Here is a 23355-nt window from a genome sequence, read left to right on the forward strand (position 1 = left end):
TTGGGGCCGTTGCAGGGTGCGGGCGAGCGTCGACCCTGGCCGCTCCTGGAGGAGGTGGTGGGAGGTAGGTGCTGGACCCGGGACCGCTCTCGCTGGCGTTCGTGGAGCTGCGCCCGCGGAGTGCTCTGACCCAGGGAGCCCCAAACCCTGCCTGGGATGGAGCGAGGGTGGCGCCCGGCGTGGGGGGACGAGCAGCGCGGAGACGTCGGGGAGGAGGGGATGGCCGATTTGGGGCTGCAGAATCTCAGCAGCGGCCGTGGAGCATGCGGGGTTTGGCGATTTGCTAGTGCAGCCGCAAGAGGCAGTCTTCAGAACCAGTTGTTGGGTGGCCGGTGGCCGCTGCAGTGGAGGAGAACCCCGATAGTGGTCCAGTAAAAAGTCGAGGGGAAGAATTTATATCATCCAAGAAGCAGGCATGTGTGAAAATACTTTGGTTTAGAATTTTGTAGTTAACGACAGTAAACTGAATTGTGAGCTCCCGGCACATTTTTTTGAGCCTATGTTATATGTTAATTGCCCAGTTAGGCAAATCGCTTGGGCCCAGGACATAGAATGTACTAAATAATTTGCTGTCTGCACGTATAATAAGGGAATCTTTAGATTATTTCCCAGTTTCAGGACCTATCGTTGTAAATGCCAAACTGCCATTTCTAGCAACGCTGATAAAGTTCTTGAATCTGAGAGAATTGAGATTTCTCTTTTCTGGACGCTGTAATAGATTGATGATTAGAAAAGAGGGTGATTTAGAAGTGTAAGGGTGGAGGCTTCTTAAACTTCCTGGGCTCCCTAACAATTCAGATTAGAGTCAAGGTATAGAGTTGGCTGTGGGTGATGGATGTCATGGAGGCTTTCATGGTTCATGGGGGTTTGGCTTACTGTGGGGTAGAAGAAAATTCTGGTAGTCCTACAGTTTGATCCTGAACTAGACAGGTTGGTATGAGTTCACTCATTTAAGAGACTGAATAAAATTTGTAAAGAATTAGAAATTTGGAGAGAAAAATGCCTTTAAAGTTTACGTCAAGCTATCTTGAAATTTAGAAGTTAGAGGTAGATTTATGAATTTGGATCCATTCGGCAAAACTTGATCCATCAAATCTCTTCTCCTAAAACTATCAACCTACAGGCCTAGGAAGCTTAGGTTATTCATTCACACTAAACAAGTAAGGAAACCTAATAGCTAATTTAACACTTTTGCCTGCTGTCAATGAAAGTTTCTCAAACAAAACGGTTCTTTGAGAAGAGGGTTAGGAACTGATAGTTAAAACGAAAGCTCTTTTAGTGACTGGCTGAACCTCTTAGACCAAGTCATTTTGTACCCTTCCTTCCTTTCTCGTTCCCCAGCTGTACAGGGAAGATAATAAAGCTCATGGATTACGTAACGTGGGTGAGACAGCTTGAAGATAACTGTGAAGACTTATTCTAGGATGAAATGTGGAGATCTCCTCATAACACATTGTGCCTTGTGACAAGACTTGTTAAAGCACATTATGTTCTAAACATAATGAGGCAGATATATGAGAAAGCTAAATGTTATGCTGAAACTGTTTGCTAAAGACCTCACGTCTGGCACAATGTCCGATTATATACTTGGGATCTCCTAATACTTGACAGTCTGCTCTTTGGCCAAAGCAGGCCGTGACACCGGTTTCATAAAGTAGGCGTTTGAGTGCCTTCTGTGTAATATGCACCTAGAGAAATTAGATGCATGAAAAGACACCGCCCCAAAATTGTGTGATTTTAATTCATTTCACATGCTTAAGTTGGATCGCTTTCAAAGATTTTAAAGTTTTTTTTTTCCATGTCTTTTACAATAGCTGTGAACATGCCTTATTGGTTTCACCATTTGCTCATGACACAAAGAGGTTTTGATACGATGTGGGTTTGTTTTGTGGCTTTGGTAATGGCGATATGGTTAGCTAGTAGTGAAGGTACACGTTATCTTGAATTCATGAGTTTGTGGGATGAGATAGAATAGAGAAACACACCATTCATTATTAGTAATGTAAAACATCCTAGAATTGTGCCTTTTGATTGTGGGCCAATGTTATATGTAGAACCAGCAGATTTACTGAATTACGGTTTAATAATTCTTTCAATAAACATTCGTTAAAAGCTTAGTAAGTTGCTACTTGGCCTGACCTGAGGTTAAAAAGATGAGTGTTGCCTTGAGGAATTTGTATTTTGGAAATTATCAGCATAGTGAGAGAGAGAGCAAAAAAACCTCACAAAAAGCAGATATAGGAAGGCTTTCAAAAAGAATGAGAATTTCAGCTGTGTCTGGCAGAGAACGTGGAGTTCATCAAGCAGCTGGTGCATTCTGCGGCAGTGTACAGTTGAGGAGTTACAGGTGGCTTGGTAGAGTTGGACCAGGGTGGGATTGCCATATTAATAAGGCTGTAGAACAGTGCTGTGAACATTGACCAGTAGGTTACAGGGAACCTTCAGAGGGTTTTATGAAGGGGAATTATATTTGATTTTTACTTTAGAAGGATATTTCCACCAAAACCAGCATTTTGAGTGGTCCACAACGTATTGAGCGTAATCCAAATAATATCTGAAAGACAGGAGTCTCACACAGCAATTAGACTTGAGGTATATTTTACTGAAGCCCTCAGAAACTGTAGAAAAGCAGAAATAATTATACAACAGACCTTTCTTGAGTATCTTCTACTTTTAAGACTGGAAGAATAGGGATACAAATTAAATAAGATACTTCCCCATTTTCAAGCAACCTGCATTCAGTAGGAGAAATAACACAATTATAATGCAGTACAGAATCTGGGTGTCAGACATAAAAATGTCAGATTCTAGCAATGTAGGATTCTGAGATGAGAGAAGAAATAGTCTTTCAAATTAGCAAAAATAAGTTTTTAAATAGAAATTAAACTACAAGCAGTTAAACATTCAGAGCAATCGTAACTATAGTTCTTGTCTTTTAACTCTTGCTTCACACATGTCCTTTTCTCATATTCTCTTGAGTCACATTTGATCTACCATACTACTAGCTATGTGATCTTGTACCCTGGTTGTCGCATTTGTGAAGGATGATAACAATACCTACTTCGGAGGGGTGTGATTAGAAAAATAGGTTAGTATCCAGAACAGTCCCTGGAAAAATAGCTCATACTTACTGAGCACGTAATAGTTCTACTTGATATAAAAATGCTGTAATTGAATAAGAACTGACTTTAAAGGCAGGATTTTTTTTTTGTCATGTTAAATCTGTCCATGAGCATCTAATAAAGCCTGTACATTCAGAGAAACTAACATTCTTTTAAACTTGGATTCTTGAACAAGTGATTTTCCTTTTATTTGGTGATCATCTTTCTGAAGTCTGATTTTCATTTTTAGCCCTCAGCTTTGTCATTAAGTCACTAATCACCAAATCCAACACGTTTTTTAAATTAAAAACCTGCCCATTCTATAGCATTTGCTGCCATGTATCACCCTTCCTCTTTAAATCTCTTCTCCCTTGGCTTTCCTGAAGTCCGTTCCCCCATCTCTTTGTATCTCTTGCGTCCAGGTCTCCTTCACTTACTCATGTTGATGTTCTTCGGAGTTCGTTCTCCTGCCCCTTGTTTCTTTGTGAATTTCATCTATCTAAACGTGCTCTGATGTCTTGTGAGTTCTAGGCCTAGAGTTTAGCCCTGTGTGAATGTCTCATGAGGGCATCTCCAAACCCAGTAAGCTGCACAAAGCTCATTATCTCCACACATTTGCCCAAACCCAGTTTTACTAACCTTACTGCTCTGTTCCCTTTATCTAAATGACACTATTGTCTGTCAGGTGCCAAAGACAGGTTTTTTACATGGGAGAGTAAATGCCTTCCTTTTGTATACTTGTCACCATGTCCTGTCAGTCCAACTTCTGAATTATTTCTTACCTGTTCTTCGCTATCCTCAGTCACTGACTGAGTCAGCCATCTGGTTCCTGACCATTAATTGCCCAGTTTACTATGATATCTGTCTCAAAGGTTTTTTTTCAGATTATAAAAGTATTGTATGCTTTTTGTAAAAAAAAAAAAGATAAAAAGCAAAAAGGTATTTAAATTATCTATAGTTCTTGGCATACAGTGAGCACTGAGAATATATTTTTGTGCCACAGTACTAAAAAATAGAACTTATTTTGCAAGCATTAAGTTTGGAGAAGATTTGTAGAGAAATATTGTTCTAAAAGAATTGTAGGACTACATACGATTTTAAAATCGTATATAGAGCTTAAATAGTGTCCAGTAGATACTTAAAATTCAAGATGGGTTCCAGCCACTGCATGTACTTTTCATTTGCCTGTTAATTGTAGTCTGGTTGTGGTTTCCTATCTGAAAGGTGTCTCCTTCTATTTGATTCTCTATTCTATAGCCAAATTTTAGGAATATCTCCCTGCATAGGATCTAGACTGTAAAAGCAAGCCATCATCATAGAAATAATCTGTAAGTACAACGCATCATTAGCCAGGTTGTTTTGTAATGAGGCGATAGGCTCAGAGAATTGATATCATTTGCTCAGCGTATTTGTTGAGTGTCAGGAGGAAACCAGGCCTGTGAGGCTTTGGAATCATAAATAGCTAGTTTTTAGTCTTTCCAGGTTGAATAGCTGGATTTTATTTCTGTCTTCCAGGTTTGTAACTGTAAGTTACCTAATCTGTTGCCTCAGTTTCTTCCATCAATAAACCAGTGCTATCTTGACTCCTTCCTTGGGCTAGTGTGAGGGTTAAGTGGTGCAGCTGATGGAGCCCCATCTGGCATGCATTAGGTGCTCTTGAATTCATCATTAGCTTCTCTCCTACCAGTTTCACATAATTAGCTAGTACAGGAGTTATTAACTTGCTATCCGTGGATCCTTTGCAAATGGATGGCTTCATAGATCCTCTGAAACTCGAGCCCAAATTGCCTGTTCTTGTACTTTTAAAGGAAGAGGGTCATTGGCTTTGGGTTTTGGGGCCCAAAACATTTTAACCCCTGAGTTGGCAGTAAGGCCAAGGACCCAGGGCTCTTGGTGCCTCCACAGTCAAACTGGGTAGAATTTAGAATTGTTTGAAATATTTGAGGAACATTATATATATGTATTTAAAGCATTTTAAAGGACTTCAGGTGTAAAGAATTAGTTTATATTCCTTGGCTCATGACGCATTTGTTTAACTGGTGCATTTATAGTTTTAATAATACAATAAGCACCACCTAACCCTCTGCATAACCCTATGGGCCCCTCCATTTCTTTTTCCTCTTTCCCTCACCTGAGGCAACTATTTACTGAATCCTATAGCCATCACTCCCTTGGTGTCTTTTAAATTACGGTTTTATTGCATCACATAATTTAAAACGGTATATGTTACATGCCCTATCTTCTGAACATTTTTTCATTTTATAATACTGAGATTTGTATTATGTGTCACTGAAGTTTTCTGATTACTGCATAATATTCCATTTTGTGAATATGGCATAATTTATCCATTCTCCTCTTGGTGGTATATGGGTTGTTTCCAGGGTGATACTCGTGTGCTGCTCGCTATTGTGAAGAATGCTGCTGTTTATGGGCACACCTCCTGGCATACATAGGCAAGAGTTTCTCTTGGGTTTCACTAGGAGTGGACTTGCTGGGTTGTAGAGTATGTTAATAGGATAAATGAATATTCAGCTGATGAACTATTTGTTTTTCAGAGTTTCCCCCATCTTCCAAGGTTTAATAAGCTGCTTAGCCAGGCATTCCCTAGGCCTGTTATTCTCAACCTCCATTTAGTGCTTTAGAACACTTTTATATCATTCTTGGAACCCATTTTGTAGGACCCATAGATAAGAATTCCTTTTTGATTTTCTCTAATTGAAAGTGCATATAAATAGAATGCTAATTTATATTGAACAACATTCTATAGAACACAGCAGTGATTCTCAAACTTTGTGTCAGAATTAGGTGGAGGTTCTGCTAAAACACTGATTTTTCGGTCCTTCCACTGAAGCTTCTGAACTGTAGGTCTGGAGCGGAACTTGATAATTTGCATTTTTAACAAGTTCCCAGGCGATACTGATGCTGCTGGTCCCAGGGTCATACATTGAGAACTATAACCAATGATTGAATTTGGGCTAAATCATTGAAAAAAATGAAGAGTAGATTTATTAATTATGTTTGGTTTCTTTGTTATTTCCAGTGCCTTTAGTAGATGTTATTACCATTTCATTATTTGACGAGTGAAATACCAATAGATAGTAATTTAAAAATTTGATTTGGACTTCTTAGCTGACTTTTAACCTTAAAAGTTGATAGACTTCTAAAAAGTGACTCTTTTTTTCTTTTTTCTTAATAATCTTCTACTAAGAATATGATTGCTGCTATTGCTGTGTGTACATTGGAAGAATTTGAAACTGATACAGTTTCTAAATTGCCAGGCTCTTGATTCATACCCTGAATCACCTTGCTCCTTCTCTGAGCTGTTACCAATCAAGATTAGATTGTAAGCCCTTCTAAATTGCAGCATGGCCAAAGTGTTGACTTGTCTATCATACTAAGACAGCAGCAAACCTTACACTAATACGTCCTTGGACTTGGACATTTGTTCAGCAATCTCGACTGGGCTCCAACCTTGAATGAGTGATGATGCCTAATACCAAAATGGGGTACAAAGAATATGCTGACAAGCTTGCCAACCAAGAACTCAGTTGAGGTGGTGGGAGAGAAATTATATTCCTGTTAGATCTGTGCTGTAATAGAGTTCATATTAAGTGTTCTAGAAGCACAAAGAGAAGGGATGGCAGTGCAGGGAAAGCCTGGCAATATATTTGCTAGATTTTTCAAAAATTTTTTTGAATTGTTACGTATACAGAATTTAATATTTTGTCTGCTTTTGCATAGTTCCCATTCCAGTTATTCAGTTGGCATAATTATTTGATTGTAATTTAGTTTCAGGTGAGGTGGTCAAGAAGAGAATACTTGTTCAGTTTGAAAAAGCAACTTGAGGGGAGGAAGAGCATTAGGACAAATACCTAATGCATGCAGGGCTTAAAACCTAGATGATGGGTTGATAGATGCAGCAAACCACCATGGCACATGTATACCTATGTAACAAACCTGCACGTTCTGCACATGTATCCCAAAACTTAAAAAAAGAAAAAGCAGCTTGAATATTGTATACTTCCCCCTCTCCTGTACGAAAGATAGTAGGGTGTAATGTTAAATGTGCTAGACTACCAGGGTTTGAATTTTGGCTTTGTCATGTTCTAGCTCTGTGTCCTAGGTCAAGAAAACTCCAGGCTTCAGTTTTCCTTATCTGTAATGGGGGAAAGTATTTGGATCATTGTAAGATTGAATAAGTTCATACACATAAAATGCTTAAAAGTGTTCCAAGTAAGTGCTGCATGGTTAATAAATTATTGTTATTAAAACTAGATAGAATCTCATTTGCTAAACATTGGGTTGTAAAGACAATGTGTGCACATTGTTATAAAAATGTGAAGAAAAGGCAGGAAGTGATGGCTCACGCCTAATCCTAGCACTTTGGAGGTTGAGGTGGGCAGATCATGAGGTCAGGAATTTAAGACCAGTCTGGCCAACACGGTGAAATCCCGTCTCTACTAAAAATACAAAAATTAGCAGGTACGGTGGCATGCGCCTGTAGTCCCAGCTACTCGGGAGGTTGAGGCAGGAGAATAACTTGAACCCAGGAGGCAGAGGTTGCAGTAAGCCAGATCACAACACCGCACTCCAGCCTGGGCGACACAGCGAGACTCCGTCTCAAAAAAAAAAAAAAAAAAAGAAAAAATAATTTTGATATAAATAGCTGTACTCAATTCCATATGGGGTCCCATGAGAAATGTAAAAATCAAAAGATAATAGAACTGGAAATTCTTTAAAGGTCATCTAGTTTGACTTCATAATTTTACAGATATGGAAACAAACTCAAAGAAATTATGACCGGTTCAAGGTTGCTCAGTACATAATAGAAATGTTGCTGAGAACCGTGGCCTCTGATGCTGCTCAATCCAGTGCTCTCTCAGTCCCCTGTACAGCTTCCCTGAAGTGACAGCACCCTGGAAAACTAATAGTTTAATTGGCAGCCAACTCCAAAACAGATGAAAACATTAGCAATACAAAGTCAGTGTGTAATGGAATATCAGATGGTATACATAGATTAAGTCCCTACTGTGTTTAACTTTGTGAGCTGCTCTCTTGAAGCGGAAATGCACCTTCTGAGTTACATTCATCGAAGGTTGAAAGATTAAGAGCATTTGTTTTTGAAGAGAGTGTTAATAGTTAAAATTTCCCTCTTTCCTCCTACCAAGGTTGGATTGTTCATTAAGCCAGGGGGAGAGTTCACTTTTGCCGGGTCTGCCAGTACTCCAAGGGCTGGCCTCTGCATTTCTGTTTCCTGTCTTCCCGATGGGCCAGGTTCCCACAGACATTCCCACAAAAGTGAAGACTGCATTACCCTTGCTCATGGGTATGTGTGCATATGTGGAACAGGTGCTAGAAGTGTACTTGATTGGTGGGATTTGTCTTAGTTGAGATTTCCACTCAAAGGCAGGGATTGAGCTAAGAGTACTTTCACACATTATCTCATTTAATTGTGCTTGAATACTCTGCCGCTAAAAATTTTACAGAATAATACATGCTCCTAAAACATTCAGGCTATATAAAGATACACTGTGGAAGAGGTGAAAGCCCTGGCCTTCCACCCCTCCCTATACCCAATCATTCCATCCCCAGGAATGTCATTTGTAACAGTTTGTAACTTTTCCAGAACTTTCCCCTAAATATGTATAGGTAGTTTGATTTAACAAAAAATGGTGATCATACTGTTGTAATTAACCTGTAACTTCTTTTTTTGTGTGCTATACATGCAGATTTGCTTTAATCTTTAATAATCCCAGAATAGACTGGATGTACCATATGTGTTGGTTTTTAACGGTTTGTCCGTGATGGATATTAAGATTGTCTCTAGTTTTTGCCATTTCAAGTAATACTGCAATTCAACAATGTCCTCAATATATATTATGCTTGCTCTCTTATATGCCTAGAAGTATAATTGATTAGTGGGAAGATTAGTGGGAAGATTTACACATTTCAAATATTTGTTAATTGTTGGAATTGCCCTCTAAAACAACAAACTACTGATCTCTGGTAAAGAGCTATTTCCCTTACATAATTGATTATCTTAAAAAACTTGAGGACATTTGTATAATTTTCTAACCAGTTTTTGCCTGACAGGGCTGCTTGCCGTTTTATGAATTTTTTATCACTCATGCCATTCTACCATTAGTTTTGGCATTTGAGAATGGTGCCGTTTATCCCCGTTTTCCTCTGCTTATCATCACCATAATTGCCTTTTAAAAACATAGACTTTTTTCTTTGTATGAAAAACACATTCATTTATAGAAAATTTGGAAGACAGTAAAGTAAAAATTACATTTTTGTGCATGAAAGTACATAAAGGAATGAAAGTCCTGCCCTTGCCTTTTCCCTGTTTTTTAAGTTGGTTTTTCCTTGCAATTTTTTCTGTCCTTATAAAAACTTTAGTGTTTATAGAGCAGAATTTACACCTGTACATATCTACTGACACTTGTTTTATTTTTTTCTAAGGACTAAATAAGCTCATGTTAGATATGGTTTTGTAACTTTTTTACATTACTTAACAAAATATCATGGAAGCCTTTTCAAGAGTAAAATAGCTAATAATAGCTAACATTTATTGAGCACTTACTGTGTACCCACGACCTTTTATTTAAGCCCTCTACATGCATAAGCTTATTTAATAAAATTATTAAAGAAATTTGATAAATAAATTTACTATGTAACCGCATAATTTTTTGAGGTAAACTGCTTTTACTCTCCTTTTGCAGATGAGGAAAGTGAGGCCCAGAGAAGATTTATGTTCAGGACCACTTAGTTTGTAAGTGTAGAAGCCAGGGTTTGGAACCAGATGGTCTAACTTTGGATTTTAACTCTTTTACTGTACTGTTTCTCATACTACAGCAGTGATCAGTTCAAAGATACATAAGGAATTTAAAGAACAGCATGTAGCTCCCTGCTTTCTAAGCTGAGGACAGCTGTCTAATGGCAGATTTTGGCCAGGAGCTTCATTGAGATTATATCCCTCAACCCAGAGATACACATGAATTATTGTACCATAATTTGTGTGCTCACACTATTTTATGCAGTCTGAGCCCAATTGGGAGATAGATTGAGTTCTGTCTTTACTGGTTCTTAAAGGAGTGGTGGTAGGAGATGCTGCTTCTTGAGCCCGTCACCCACTGAAGCAACAATACGTGATGGTTAAGAGAATGGGCTCTGCAGTCCAATGTGGGGTTGGGGGTTGGAATCCTGCCTCTGCCACTTGCTGGCTCTGTGACCTTGGGCAAATTACCTAACCTCTCTGCCACAATTTCCTTATCTGTAAAAGGGAAAAAATAACGAAGTTGTTGTGAGGATTGACTTAATTATATACGTAAAACATTTAGAATAGCTCCTGGCACATGTGTTATTAAACCAGTATCCTGTGTCCTAGTTATAGTGTACTTAGTTTTCCACCTCTTACTCCGTTAAATACCCACAACCTTAACAAGTAGATTATCATCACCCCGTTTTAACAGGTGAGGAAACCATCTTGGAGAGAGAGTCTTGGAAATAAGTGTTTTCGTCAAGATATGACCCAGTCTGTTGACCCGGGCCTCTGAGGCTTGCGTTGTTTGCACTGTACTTTGCAACTACAAATCCTCTATTGGCCACAAAACATCAGGAAGGCACATTATTAGTATCAGTTTTTGAGTTCATACCATTCATGTATATTTAAATTTATGAGGAAGAGTGTTTTTCTATGGAAAATATCTATGAAATTACACCACTCAGAAGAAATAATTTAGATTTTAAATTCGTAAAGAGTAGATTTTCTGAGAGGTTGGACTTAATGTGTTTCTGTACTGATGTGCGCATCTGAACAATTTTAAGGTGCAGAGATATTTCTAATGGAATTCAAAGCTACAGTCTCCTTTATAACAAAATCATAGTTGAAAGTGGTATTACAGTTTTAAATAATTGTAATATGTCTAGTTTTTAAGAGTCAATACTGACAATTCTTAAATTTTAGGACTGAATTTGTAAGATAGGACTAATGTTACAAGACTTAGTTTTATCTTCTTAACCCAACAGTCTGGTAATTCTAACATTGTGAGATTTTAGCAAAGACTTCAGTTAGCTCTATTTGTGAAAAATTCTGTGCAATACTTAGAAGCCCAGATGGTGTTAAGTTACCATGTCCCTGTGTAATGGAAAGCTATTATTTTCTGTTAACTGCAGTTGTTGTAGAATTCTGAGTAGGTAGGCATTTGCACCTTCTCAAGTTTGAATTTCAAGTGAGTTGGAAAAGAACACTTAAAGTAGTGTACTTTGTGAGGGAAATCTTGTAATCAGGATACCGTGTTTCTGCGGAGCTCTCTTTCAGTTTGTGGCTGCAGAGATTTGGGGGTGAAGAGGAAAAGACAAATGGGAATTGAGAGTAATTTTTTTCTCTAAAGGATTGACTCTTCTTTTGCTACTTTTCCATTGCTCTGTTCCTTTATCCACTTCTGCCTGCCAGAATGAACATGTTAATTTGTTATCAGTTTTTGAATATTCATTGATTACGCCATCCTTTAAGTTTAGTGGGAGGGGATACAGAAATGTAAAATGTGTGGTACTGGAGAGTGTGGCTGGGAAAGATGAAACAAACCAGGTATGTGGAGGGCTTAGAGATGGAGCTTTGTGGGCTGGAGTAGTTGGAGAAGGTTATCTGATGGGAACGGTGGTTGTGCACTGTTTTGTAAAAGCATTAGTTTTGAGATAGGTGCGAGAAGAAAGCACCGGTGGAGGCACACAGGCTGAGTGAGTGTGCCGTATGTGGGACTCAGTTCGTATTGTGAACATTTACCGAACACCTGCTGTGTTTCAGGTACTGTTGGCTACAAAGATGCATACGTTCCCTGCCCTCTAGAAGTTCATAAACTAGTGGGGAAGGCATCTAACTGTAATAGCATGGAATGATTAATTGTAATACTGGTTGATATCATTGTTAAAAACCTGATCAGCGGCATTTGTAGCGGATGGCATCGTTTTTAGTTATGTTTCAGTCAATTATGGTGTAAGTTTTAGAAGGGACTCAGGAATTTCTCAATAAATTTATATATATTTAACATACATACTTAAAAACTTGTATGAGTTATCTATTGCTTCATAACAAATTTACTCTGAGATTTAGCAGCTTAAACAGCCAGCTTACAACAGATGAGTCAGGAATCTGAGCACAGCTTAGGTGGGTGCTCTGGCTCAGGGTGTCTCACTAGGCCGTCAGGGTGTTGGACAGGGCTGCAGTCATTGCACGGTTTGACTGAGGTAAAATCTAATTCTAAACTCACCTGTATGGCTCTTGGCAGGCCTCAGGTCCTGTCGACCTCAGACATCAGTTCCTTGCCACACGGACCTCTCATAGAGTTGCTTACAATGTGATGGCTTGTTTTCCCCAGGAAGAGGTATCTAAGAGGGCAAGGAATAAAAAACAACCTCAGATGGAAGCCACAGCCTTTTTATAACCTAATTTTGGAAGTGAAATCCCTTCACTTCTGCTATATTCTATTTGTTGGAAGCTAGTTAGTAAATCTAGCCCATACTCAAGGAACAGAATAACCCAAGAATAACCCAAGGGCATGTCCATCAGGAGGCAGAAATAACCGAGAGCCATCTTAGAGACTGCTTACCCAAAGTTCTACAAGGTATTGTTGTGTATTGAGAACCTCTTCATCTTTGGGTTAGAAGGAAAAAGATAGCTAGCCAAGGAACTTTTCTGATGGAAAAAAACAGGTGTGATTAACCAGAACCACAAGATGTTTGTGCTAAAGGTCTGTAAAGTTAGTTTCAATGTTGTGTTAATATTTATGATAGAGAAGTATAAACAAGAAAAAGCTATTGTTTTGTGGCCAAGCAGAGACCAATTTTACAGTTGTGCCTCAATTTAAGTAATATATAAGTTCCAGTGAGAACTGTGTGCTCTGAATGAACTCATTTAAAGTGGATTATAAGAACACAGTCTTCTTTTTTTTTTTTTTTTTTTTTGAGACGGAGTCTTGGTCTGTTGCCCAGGCTGGAGTGCAGTGGCCGGATCTCAGCTCACTGCAAGCTCCGCCTCCCGGGTTTACACCATTCTCCTGCCTCAGCCTCCCGAGTTGCTGGGACTACAGGCAGCCGCCACCTCGCCCGGCTAGGTTTTTGTATTTTTAGTAGAGACGGGGTTTCACCGTGTTAGCCAGGATGGTCTCGATCTCCTGACCTCGTCATCCGCCCGTCTCGGCCTCCCAAAGTGCTGGGATTACAGGCTTGAGCCACCGCGCCCGGCCAGAACATAGTCTTCTAAAGAAACAGTGGAAATCATTTTGATTATATTCTGTTTTCAGTTGGATGTGCATGCATGATAGAGATTTATGTGTACAAAGTTGAAAGGTTGAATAGTGATAGAATGAAAAGAGCACAGAGTTGACCGGGTGTGGTGGCTCACGCCTCTGATCCCAGCACATTGGAAGTCTGAGGCGGGCAGATGACTTGAAGTCAGTAGTTCAAGACCAGCCTGGCCAACATGGTGAAACCCCATCTCTACTAAAATGCTTAAATTTACTACTTAGTTTTAGGGTATGTATTGATAAAGAGTCGTAAGTCCCCTTTCTTGGAAAAACTGGTCGGGTAACTTTTCTTTTATCACAAGTCTCCTAGCATGTAATTGTTACATCATTGAACAGAAGAGGATTCATGGAAACTTTTAGATTGTGTGAAATCATATACTGTTAGTTAAGTTTTTTGTTTCATAGGACTTCAAAATGGGGTTTTGGTTTTCGTTGTAAACATTTTACAAAGTTTGTATCAGTAGGGCAGGGAACAATTCACTGTCTAGCCTGTAGGCACAGGAGAGCTAAATTCACAGAGAAAGGGTAACTGACTTAATTTACAATTTTAAAGAATGGGTATATAATAGACACATTTTGGTGTTCTTTCTGTATGACGAGAAAAGACACTTAAAGCACTATTGTCTTACAGATACCTTAAGAACACAAAGAAATTGGAAAGGTACCTATTACTGTTTTCTTCTGATCTTGTTTCTTCCCCCAACCAGTTGATTATGAAATTAACTCACTGTGTACTGTGTCTTTATAAAGATATCTGTCTCTAGATCATTTAATAATTTGTGTTCAACCTTTATTAGGAGCAGTGGTGCATTTTGTTACAGGTTTTAGAAGCCTGTCATTTATATCAAATAGCCCTATGTCTAGATGATGATGATGGTGATTAATATTAGCTTATGTGTTTCTTCTGTGCCAAGCAGTGTGCTAAATACTTTATGACTTTTCTCTTGGGAAACTTAGGAGGTATTCATTGTTATGGTAATTTACCTGTGAAGAAACAATGGCTCAGAGAGGTTAAGGAATTTACCCAAAGCTGAGTTATATTAGAGTAGAAGGGTTTATTGTCTCTTGGATTCTGTTTTACTTATAGTGATTATCTCAGAAAGCCAAAAGTAAAATCAGTATCTTTCTTAGTTGGTACAGACTCAGTCTTTATCCTTCTCATCCTGTTGCTAACACCCATTTAAGGACAGTAGGAAGAACAAAATAGTTCAAGGTGCCCTTCCTTACCAAGCACATGAGTAGAAAAGTGGCAAAAGACCATTGCCAGACTGAATTACTTCCTGTGTATATGTGTGTGTGTAACATCATAACATGTAATAGACATATAACATCATCTGTCTCAGTATATATTGTGTACTGCTCTACAATTTAGAAATCATCCTTGGTTTCTTTTTTGCCCACATTTCAATCCATCTTTGAGTCCTGAAGGTTCTGTCTCCAGAACACATCCCTATTTCATCTGCCTGTTTCTGCTTCCACTGTTAGAACTGTAGTTTAACACTGGTTGTCTTGCCTCAACTATTGTAGTAGCCTCCTGATTTCTTCCAGCTTTTACAATTGCCTACCTATAGTCTACTCACAGAGTAGCCACAGTAATCTTTCTTAAAGCATAAAAGAGAACATGTTACTTTCCTACCTACAAGAAACACATCAATAGATTTTCATTGCAGTTTAGAGGAAATCCGACGTCCTATGCTGTAGCCTTTCTTACTGTGCTTCAAATATACTGGCCTTCTCTCTGTTTTTCATCCATAACACGTTAATATCCATCTTAAGTCTTTGTATCTGCTGTTTTCTTTACCTGGACTGCTCTGGTCATTGATTTTCTTGTGGCTGACTCTGTATCATTTAGGATTCACTTCAGATGTCACCGTTTCAGTGGAGGTTCTCTCACTGATCCAGATGCTCCCTACCTTAATACTCTCTTGTATTACCATGTTTTATTTTCTTTTAGTTATCACTCTGTTAAGTTGTTGCTCACTTGTTTGGTATTTATTTCTACCTCCATCAGAATATGAACTTCACTTCTTGAGAGCATATGGCCTCCCCTGTGCCTAGAAAAATGTAGTAGCACATAGTAGGAGCTAAATTAGTATTTATTAGAAGAATGTAAATTTCTTTTTTCTTTTTGAGATGGAGTCTCACTCTGTCGCCCAGGCTGGAGTGCAGTGGCACGATCTCAGCTCAATGCAACCTCTGCCTCCCAGGTTCAAGGGGTTCTTCTGCCTCAGCCTCTTGAGTAACTGGGATTACAGATGCCCGCCACTACACTGGCTAATTTTTCTATTTTTAGTAGAGACGGGGGTTTCACCACATGGGCCAGACTGGTCTCAAACTCCTAACCTCAAGTGATCCACTCGCCTCAGCCGCCCAAAGTGCTGTGATTACAGGCGTGAGCCACTGCAGCCGGCCTAAATTTTCATTTAACACTATATTTTGAATATTTTACCACAGTCTTAAATATTCAGAACAATGGTTGTGAACTCTTGATCCACAGTCCAGATTTGGCCTAAAGACACATTTTACTTGGCTTATTACATAGTGCTGTTGTTTGAGGTATAACTTACAGTCAAGTGCACAGATCTTAAAAAGTGTACAGCTCGATGAACTGAACTTGTGTATACCGGTGTAACCACATCTCAGATCAAGATGTAGAAAGTCTTGGCACCCCAGAAGCCTCACTCATTTCCCTCTCTAGGCACTCCCCTTTCCCACAGGATAACTTAATACATAGAGATTTTTTAAAAATTAATTACTAACATTTTAAAATTGGGAGACTTCACATAAAAATCCAGAGTTCCAGTATCTCATAAAAACATCTAAGATCAACAGAACTGCTTTCCCCTTGACCACAATTTATTGTAGCCAAGAAGCAGCTGTCCACAGTATTGACATGTGTTCCCCAGGTTGCATACAGTCTTCACCCTTCCTCCTCTTCCCTCTGAGCTTGAAATCAGTTGCCAGTTGCCACTTACAGTTTCGTTTGAATTGCTTTTCTTATGATGGAGAAATATTTATCTCTTCCATTGTCTCTATAAAAAAGTGAAAACATAAATGGAAACAGAAAGGGCGTCTTATACTTAGTCCATACCATTTGTAGTTTTGGCTGTTTGTTTGTTAACTATCTAATTCTACACAACAGTTACGTTTAAATGCTGTATAAATATATATATTTTTTAGCCATTCTATGGAAACAAGCACGTGATTTTTTTTTTTTGATATTGTAAATAACAAATTTTAGATGAATCTTTGTACATGTCATTTTATTAGGATAATATTTTAGAAGTAGATTTTCTGGATCAAAATATATTTTCATTTGTAAGACTTGATACATATTGTCAGCTTTCTTGGTAGTAGTATAAATTGCTATAATCTGGAGAGAGTATATGGAAGTGTTCATTTCTCTACATCTTTGCCAACACTGGGAATTGTAATTTACAAGTTTTGCCAATATAGTTGGTAAAAACAAAAAAAATGGAAATGCTGGCCAAGAAGTTTTTCATCTTCTCATCTACATAAGTAATTGTATTTTATTTTAAAGGATATAATATGGAAATATTACTTAGTACAATACTATACCTTAGATGTATGTTGAGTCAAATCATGTGCCATGTGTCTTGTATATAAAGTAATACGAATACCTCAGTAGAACTTGGGAAGCCTTTAACCTTGATCCTTACATACTATTTATATTTCTGTGTATATACACACACCATGTTCTATCTCTGTGCATGGGAATAAATATTGCAAAATCCTTCGTTTTGAAGCACATGCAACTAATTCTTAAGCATTGGGTTTATATTGGCTTTCATATTTTAATTTAGATGCTATTATTCTATAATCTGCTTTTTAAGGAGATGCCTACATAGAAGAGTGACAGCAGCTGGACTAAATGTTTAACTGCTGAACTAGTTCCTCAGGTATCCTGGCTCTAGAGATTGCTATGGGAGATTGGATGACTGTTACAGATCGAGGTCTGTCTTCAGGTAACTAAGTCTAAATAATTGTAAACTAAAGCAGAAACTGTAAAGGTGAATTTTTCAATGAAAAGATAAAATAATTACTGCAGATGTTGAAGATGTGACTAAAGAGAGACAAGTGGTTATAAAATACTTATTTTCATGCCTGCTGAGAACACCACTTTATTTGTATCTTTTTGGAAAAAAAAGTATGTAGTTTTCATAAAAAAGAGACTTTGCCCTAATTTGAAAATACCTTAAAATATATATGTATATAGTATAATTATATCTATGTTTATGTGTATATATATAATTCAAGTCTTTAGTAATAGAGATTATGTTAGCTTTACATACGTTTTTCTAAATTATTTATATAAGTGCCTTTTATTCTTTCAGAAAGCAAAACTATCTCTCAATATACCTCAGAAATAAAGATGTCTCCATCAAGTTTATACTCACAGCAAGTGCTATGTTCTTCAATACCTTTATCAAAAAATGTGCACAGTTTTTTCAGTGCCTTCTGCACAGAGGATAATATTGAACAGAGTATTTCATATCTTGATCAGGTAACATGTTTTTGTAAAAAAAAAAAAAAGCATAAATCATGTTATATAATAGAATGTATCAAAGTTATGAGAAAAACATTTGTCAAACACAAGTTTTTTGTTTATATAGTGCCCCTGAGACTTAGATTTTCAGACAACCTTGGTGATTATCTCATCTAGAGATAGCAAGTCTAACTTTTTTATCTGGAGCAGGCTGGCCTCCTCATTGTCCCAGGGGCTCCTCCACTGAGAGTCTAGCCATCACTTTATGGATGCAGAAACCCAAGTGCCTTGCTCCATGTCACAGATTTATAGCAGAGGCTAAAAGAGCCCCATCCTTTTAACTCTTTGTCCTTTGGGATATTGACCATTTTCTTAACTATTTCAAGATAGTTTTCTATTTTTCTCAGAAAAGATTTCTATCTTTTGATTTTTTTTTTTTTACTAAGTTGTCCAGTAACCAACCTTTTAAAATAATTCACATATATTTTTAGTTTTTAATTGACAAAACTTATATATATTTGTCATGTACAACATGATGTTTCAGAATACACATTGTGAAATGGCGCAGTGCACATACCTCAAATACTTATATCATTTTTTGTGGTAGAATTTACTCTCAGCAATTTCGGGAATATAGTACGTAGTTATTAGCTGAGGTCACCATGTCATACAATAGATCTATTGAACTTACTCTTCCTATCTATCTGAAAGTTTATATCCTCTGACCTGTATCTCCTCAACTGTAACCAACTTTAAGAAAACATTTTCTCCTAACAGGAATTGACTACTTTTGGTTTTCCTTCATTATATGAAGAATCCAAAGGTAAAGAGACAAAGAGAGAGTTAAATATAGTAGCTGTTTTAAATTGTATGAATGAGCTGCTTGTGCTTCAGCGGAAGAACCTTCTAGCTCAGGAAAATGTGGAGACACAGAATTTGAAGCTGGGAAGTGATATGGACCATCTACAGAGCTGCTACTCAAAACTTAAGGTAGAAATTGCGTATCTGTGTTTTGATGCCATAATTATATAATTGAATACTATAAATTTTTACTGACTTTATTAAATATTTCAGGGTTTTCTTAAGCTTTACGGTTTTCTTTTTAAACAGGTAAATAAAAGTGAACTTATAATTTGCACACATCTGCTTCCTAATACCTGCAGTATATTGATGACATTAATTTTTTGAGCTGTTTAATGACTTGCTGAATCTGTAAAAAGTTAGGAAATATTCTATGCTCTGGGAAAATAAAATAACGATTCTGTCATCCAATCTTGGTTAAGGAAGTATATGCTTCATTTAAAAGTCTTATTGTAAGAGGCTGCACAAGTTAATTCCAAGAAAAATATTATTGAGGCATCTATGATGCCACATGAGCTAAGGCTCAATAGTTAAAGCAGACTAGATAACTTCTCTTAGAAGCCTTGAGTCTCTGGAAAAGACTATAGAAAAATGCTTAGTAAACTTGCTTTTCTCTTAAAAAAAGTATTTTTCACAGGACCATTGAACCTACTAACTTTAAAATGTAGAATATTTGATACTGGTTTCTGTTTTGATTTCTTTCTTTTTCTTCCTTTTATGTTTTCATTTGTATTTTAAAAATGTTTATCCAGGGAGAAGGGAACAAGGTGTTCAAAATCATGGTGTGGTCGGGACTTATAGTTGTATGTTATTAAGGATGTAATATAAATCAAGTCAAATTTTTTCCTAAATATTCTATATTGGGTTTTGTGATTTGTGAAAATCAAAGCCTTTGCGTTTGTATACTGTCAGATGATCAGCTTCCTTTTAGTTTTTCATCTGTTGGTCCATGCCTCTTTACTTTTCCTTATTTTTCTTTGTGTACATCCTCCCCCACCGCACGCCGTCTAAGAAAACAATCAAAAAACCCACTCAGAATCTTGAATCTTCGAGCTCTGTGAGAAAATAATAGGACCTCTCTATAGAATATTTAAAAATCCCCTAGCAGGAAATGTGCTGTGATGATGTGGCATAGAGTTGGCCTACATGGGAACACTAGAAACACTTGGGGATTGGTTTAGCGACATCTTCGCTCTTTACGAGCACCTGTGCCTACCAGCCTGTCATTGATAATGCTGTCTTATGTTGTCTTCTTGTTTCATACACAATGATGAAAGTGTGTTTTCTCGTAGTAATGTTTTTAGGCTTTCGTGCATCCTGTATTCCTAAGGGGTAGAGATGATCCAGCTATGTCTCTTGGGGAAACTGTGGTAGATTGGAAAGGGTAGTTGGTGCCCCCCAGGCTTGTGAAAAGGTTATGAGTTATGGATGCTACTTTAATCCAGATCAGAGAGAACTATGGAAGGTCTTATTAAGGATTGGGCTGATCCAGAGGTTGTAACCCTTGGCCATGTGTCTTATAAGTAGCTAGTAAATCATTATGATATGTTGGTGATCTGAGGCTATTGAGTCTTTCCTTCAAGGAGTGGTCCCATTTATTAGGACTACCCAGAGCAGAGACCGTTTCTTCAGGATGTTTTCTAATATGGGATTTGACCTAGGCCAGAATCTTGTTATTTTGAGTCAGCTGTGGACAGAAATGTGTATTCAATGGGGAAAGTTGCTAATCTATCTGGAAAAGTTTCTAGATCTAGCATATGATTAATTCAACTTGTTGAACAAAAATGTATTGCGTATGTGCTAGGCACTGAGTTTCAAAGTTGAGTGAAACCCCAGTCTTAGTTCACGAGGAGACTGCAGTCCAGGGAAAGGAGACATATTGAAACATAACTGTTTGCTTCACTAATTGTTCTTGGGGTAGGAAGCAAGGGAAGGCTTCACGGAGAGGTAACACCTGATCTGAGATTGGAAGAATGAGTAGAAATTTGCTAGTGCTTGAAAATGTCATTCTAGGCAGAGTATATGACTTGTATAAATGTGTAGCAGCGTAAGAGATCACTGCACTTTAGAGGAACCACAAATATCTCTGTTGGGGCTGCAATGAGTATGTGATGGGTATGAAGAGTGGTATGAGGTAAGACTGGAGCCTTGTCTCCAGATGGTATAAAAGGAATTGTATGAAAACAGTGAAGCACTGAGGAGTTGTAAACAGGAGGAAGACAATGTGTAAATATTCTGGCAGTGGGGTGGAGAAATTATAGGGGAATTGCAGACTTGAATTTGGGATGGAGTTACGGGGCTCAGAAAGCCCTGGTGATAAGAATGCCTGTTAGTGACCCTTTGCTGAGGTTTTGGACTTGAACTAAGGTAGTGCTAATGGGGATAGTAAGTAAGATTGAGATCTGATGAACACTTAGGAAGTAGAATGGGTAGGATTTTATGAAAAACTGAATTTGGAGAATAGGAGTCATGAATTCAAGACCCCATTCAGGGGTCTCTGCCTTGAGTTACTGAGGATGATGATGTGGTTCACTAAGAAAGGAAGGAGGGGTGCATGCGGATGTTCAGGGGTGACGCTGAGTTCAGGTAAAGTGTTGATCATCACGCGGAGCGAATTTCTGATTTGATGTATATGCTACGTATCACCTGGCCTAGTGCCTGTAAGTTATGTCATGCCAACTGATCTGTCCTAGCAGTAATAGTAAGTTTTACACATTCAAAAAAAGGGTGCCAAAAATTGATAACCTTAGTTATCCAGGTTATACTCCTACATTTTCTGTATCTTCTTGAGATCTGTTCTTACAGAAATTGTGCAAGTTATTATTTATGGTCGGTTATGACATAACTTGATTGGCTTTTGAATTTTATAAAAATATTAGTACAATTTAAAAAATACTCCGTATGGGTGGCCTCATGCAGAACTTGGCACAGTTCCTCAGGAAATGCAGTAAGTTGTAAAGGAGCATCTTGTCTCATACTAATTCTGGATTTGCTGCCATTCCTCTCTGGGAAGTACCTTTACCAGAGACTTTACCAGAGACTTTACCACCTGCAGGGAGAAGTGGTGTCACACAGAAGTCCCATTTCTGTGACTCGACGTGTTGCCACTTTGCTTGGTCGCCCATCTTTTTCTTCAGACTTAGCTCCAAATCACTTTTGCTTCTTTTTCAAAGCCAAGTACACTCTCGAAGGATGATGGCATTGCTGTATTCGAGGAGATCTTCAAAAATGTGGTATAGAAGTGTTAAAAAGTATTAAAAATAAACTTGAAAAATATTCAGGGGCAGCATCATGGAGTGATGCTCTTTCCAGGGATCCATTTTGAAGCACTTTTTTATATATGTACAAAATTTGATATGTAAATTAAAATTTGATGTGTAAATTTAAATGTTATAATTTTATAGTGTACTTTGTAATAATTCCTTTAAATAAACATTTCACGTGCCACTAACATTTGATTTTGACTAATAAACCGTAGGATGTATAACTTCTTGTTACTGATCTTTTAAGGATTCAATTATTCTAAATCCTTTATTAATTTTAATCAGAATTACATGTAAATGTTTTAGGAACAACTGGAAACTTCCAGGAGGGAAATGATTGGGCTTCAGGAAAGAGATAGACAGTTACAATGTAAGAACAGGAATTTGCATCAGCTACTAAAGAATGAGAAAGATGAGGTGAGTTGTCAGTTACTGCAGATGAAGTTTAAGTGAATTTTTGTTTTCTTTGTAATATGAGATGACCATAAGATCCACTTTACTTGAAAAAAGAAAGAACCATTTATTCATCTTTCCCCGAATTGGTATGGTAGACCTTTGTGTATAGTATTTAACTGGAAGGTCAGGAACCCTCTCCACCACAGCCCCCGCCACCAGTGGATCCATTTGGCTTAGATATTAGTTCATAGCTGGTAACAGTCAGTGTCCTGGACTGCCCTTCCTGGACTCATGTTCACTGTCGGTTTTTCTTAGGCACAAGAGTGCTTTAAATGCGGATCTTTTATTCTCTGCTGTACCTGTACGTGATAGCCGAGGTGCCCCTTCTTGCATGCACTGTCTTAAATACTGACATTGTTCATCTATTCAAGCAGTTTCTTCATTAAATGGGCACAGAAGCAGTTCACATTAAAAATCTAATTTCTGACACAAAAGATACAATTCTAATTTCTGCTTTAGTGGTTACTTAGCAGAATTCTAATTTCTACTTTAGTGGTTACTTGGACCTATAGCACTAATGCATTTCAAAATATTATTTTTTCATTTTTGTAGGAAGAAACCATTATGTTTTTATTGCTCTAAAGTATAACCTCTGACTATTTAATAACTATAAAAATATAATAGTTTCAGTGTTTTATGTTGTTTGAACTATAATTAAAGACTTCTGAGGAGTGTATTTCTTTAAAGAGCCCTGGAGTGGTTTAGATAGATTTGTTTTACCATATTTGTTGTTTAGTAGTATATTTAGTAAGTAGGTAATTAGTATTTAAACTGTAAGGTTGCTTATACATGTTTCCTTGAGTTCACAGACAATTCTGACTAGATCTGTTGATTACATTTAAACAGTTTGAATACAGTTC

The 23355-nt window shown here is 37.7% G+C and overlaps 1 protein-coding gene across 1 annotated transcript in view; it reads left to right on the top strand.

The window, feature by feature from the left end:
• Window positions 1-9809: 9809 nt before the first annotated feature.
• Window positions 9810-23355, top strand: part of SSX2IP (synovial sarcoma, X breakpoint 2 interacting protein) — a 40436-nt gene continuing 26890 nt past the window's right edge. The window contains exons 1-5 of the mRNA XM_011956195.1: window positions 9810-9876; window positions 17321-17394; window positions 17764-17933; window positions 18693-18905; window positions 22346-22456. Of these exons, the coding sequence (XP_011811585.1) occupies window positions 9827-9876; window positions 17321-17394; window positions 17764-17933; window positions 18693-18905; window positions 22346-22456 (618 nt within the window). The 5' untranslated portion in view covers window positions 9810-9826. The remainder of the gene's footprint in view (window positions 9877-17320; window positions 17395-17763; window positions 17934-18692; window positions 18906-22345; window positions 22457-23355) is intronic.

Source organism: Colobus angolensis, unplaced genomic scaffold (assembly GCF_000951035.1).
Source record: "Colobus angolensis palliatus isolate OR3802 unplaced genomic scaffold, Cang.pa_1.0 Scaffold41, whole genome shotgun sequence".
In the NCBI taxonomy this organism is placed as follows: domain Eukaryota; kingdom Metazoa; phylum Chordata; class Mammalia; order Primates; family Cercopithecidae; genus Colobus; species Colobus angolensis.